The 1,947-nt window shown below is 64.0% G+C and overlaps 2 protein-coding genes across 2 annotated transcripts in view; both read left to right on the plus strand.

The window, feature by feature from the left end:
• FAM193B (family with sequence similarity 193, member B) overlaps positions 1-1,877 on the plus strand; it is a 9,731-nt gene extending 7,854 nt beyond the window's left edge. Inside the window, 4 exon segments of the mRNA XM_009893718.1 lie at positions 1-210; positions 717-1,346; positions 1,348-1,675; positions 1,798-1,877. Coding sequence (XP_009892020.1) covers positions 1-210; positions 717-1,346; positions 1,348-1,675; positions 1,798-1,877 — 1,248 coding nt within the window.
• DDX41 (DEAD (Asp-Glu-Ala-Asp) box polypeptide 41) overlaps positions 741-1,947 on the plus strand; it is a 9,928-nt gene continuing 8,721 nt past the window's right edge. Inside the window, exon 1 of the mRNA XM_009893272.1 lies at positions 741-758. The gene's annotated coding sequence lies outside the window, so the exon portion shown is untranslated. The remainder of the gene's footprint in view (positions 759-1,947) is intronic.

Here is a 1,947-nt window from a genome sequence, read left to right on the forward strand (position 1 = left end):
TACGCTGAGATCCGGGAGAAGCTGCGTTCGCGCCTCACCAAGAGGAAAGAGGAGCTGCCGCAGAAACTAGGGCACAACAGCAGCTCAGGAGAGCCCGCTGTGGACCACCGCAACGTGGACGAGCTGCTGGACTACATTAACAGCACAGAGCCCAAGCCCTTGAACACTGCCAAGGCGGCTAAGCGGGCACGGCACAAGCAGAAGAAGAAGGTGAGGCTGGGAAGGGGGAATCGCTGCCTGGGGCAGGCTGCAGGAGGGAGGTCAGGGCAAGACTGTGCTCTTTGCAGGGCTTTGCCTTTATCCCTCACATCCATTTGGTTTCTTGAACTCTGTCCTTTGCTGCCCTGTCCCCTGAGGTGCCTGGCTCCATGCAGGGCTTCCCCTGCCTCTGTTCCCACAGAAGGTAGTCCAGCCCTCCTGGGCACTTCGGGCTGCACTGTCCTATCTGCTCCATGGCATGGCTCTGACAAACCCCATGCATCTGTGGTGGGGAGAGGTGGTGCTGTTTACAGCTTGGGCTGGTGCCTCGTGCCCAGAGCAGTGTCCGGTCTGCAGCGTGGTGGCTGTTGCAATATTCATGGAGGACACATGACAGTTTGGGGGCTGTAGAAGACGTGGGGTGACCGTGTTGAGGGCTGTCCCTTGGGTTTGCTCCCTGACAAAGCTGGTGCATGGCTAGCCCAGGCCACCTGATCCTCATGGCACCTGTGTTGCAGGAGAAGGAAAAAGCCCAGCTGGAGGCGGAGGCCCAGAAGCGGGCAGAGCGTGCCCCTGCAGCCAGCCAGGCCAGGGAGCCAGCTGAGGAGAAGCTGCTGGAGTGGCCAGAGCTGGAGCTGGAGCGGGTGAACAGCTTCCTCAGCAGCCGGCTGCAGGAGATCAAAAACACCATCAAGGACTCCATCCGGGCCAGCTTCAGCGTCTACGACCTCAACCTGGATGTCAATGACTTCCCCAAGAAGGCAGCTGTCCTGGAGCAGAAGAACCTGCTCTCCCACCTCAATGGCTCCTCCGACCTGCAGGACATAGACCTGGCCCTGGCCCTGCCCAGCCTGGGCCCTGCCAAGAGCCACACGCTGCTGCGGGGTGAGCTGGGTCCCCGATGGGGTGAGGGGGCCGGGGACCGCCCCCCACCTCCAGCAGCTGAAAATGGCGTGTTGAAGCGCCTCAGCGCCGCGCCCAGCCTCTCCCGCATGATCTGGGTGCAGTCCAAAGCTGCAGACTCTGCCACGGATGGCAGCGGGCTAAGCCCGGAGCCCAAGGAGGGACCGCAGCCCAAGGGACCGGAGCCGCCAGAGCCTGTGCCTGCTGGGAGCCGGCAGCGGAAGAATAAGCGGCAGAGCGGGCAGGGGGAAGGTGCTGGGAACCAAGAACCCTTCCAAGGCCGGTGCCCTGGAGCCACAGCGGGCAGGCAGCTGTGCCGAGCCGGGGGAGAAGGGGAAGGGGCAGCCCTGGGGCTGCAGCGGTGGCAGGCCAGAGAAGGAGAGAAGCAGCGAGTGGAAAGGCCGGAGGGGAGAGGGCAAAGCAGAGCTACCAGAGCCAACGCAGCAGCAGCCGCCTGCTCCAGCTGCAGGGGACCGGCAGCTGCCTGCCCCCCCTGCCCTTGGGGGCTCCCCTCAGCCCAAGGGGAAGAACAGGAAGAGCCGGAACAAGGTGGAGAAATCCAATACCTCGATCGGTGAGTGCTGGGAGTGCCGCTCTGTGCCATCATTCTGGCGGCAGCCCCTTCCCCACCTACCCTACCACCCCCCTTCCCGCCCCGGCAGCGCTGACCCTCTCGCTGCTCCTCTGCTTCCCCAGATGACGTGTTCCTGCCCAAGGACCTGGATGGGGCGGAGATGGACGAGACCGACAGAGAAGTGGAGTATTTCAAGAGGTGAGGGGGCAGTCCCGGGGGGGAGCAAGTCCTGTTGGGGGGGGGGGGAGGGGGGACAGAGGGGCTGGGGGCGG

The sequence above is a fragment of the Charadrius vociferus genome, unplaced genomic scaffold (genome assembly GCF_000708025.1).
Source record: "Charadrius vociferus isolate BGI_N301 unplaced genomic scaffold, ASM70802v2 scaffold1041, whole genome shotgun sequence".
Classification (NCBI taxonomy): Eukaryota; Metazoa; Chordata; class Aves; order Charadriiformes; family Charadriidae; genus Charadrius; species Charadrius vociferus.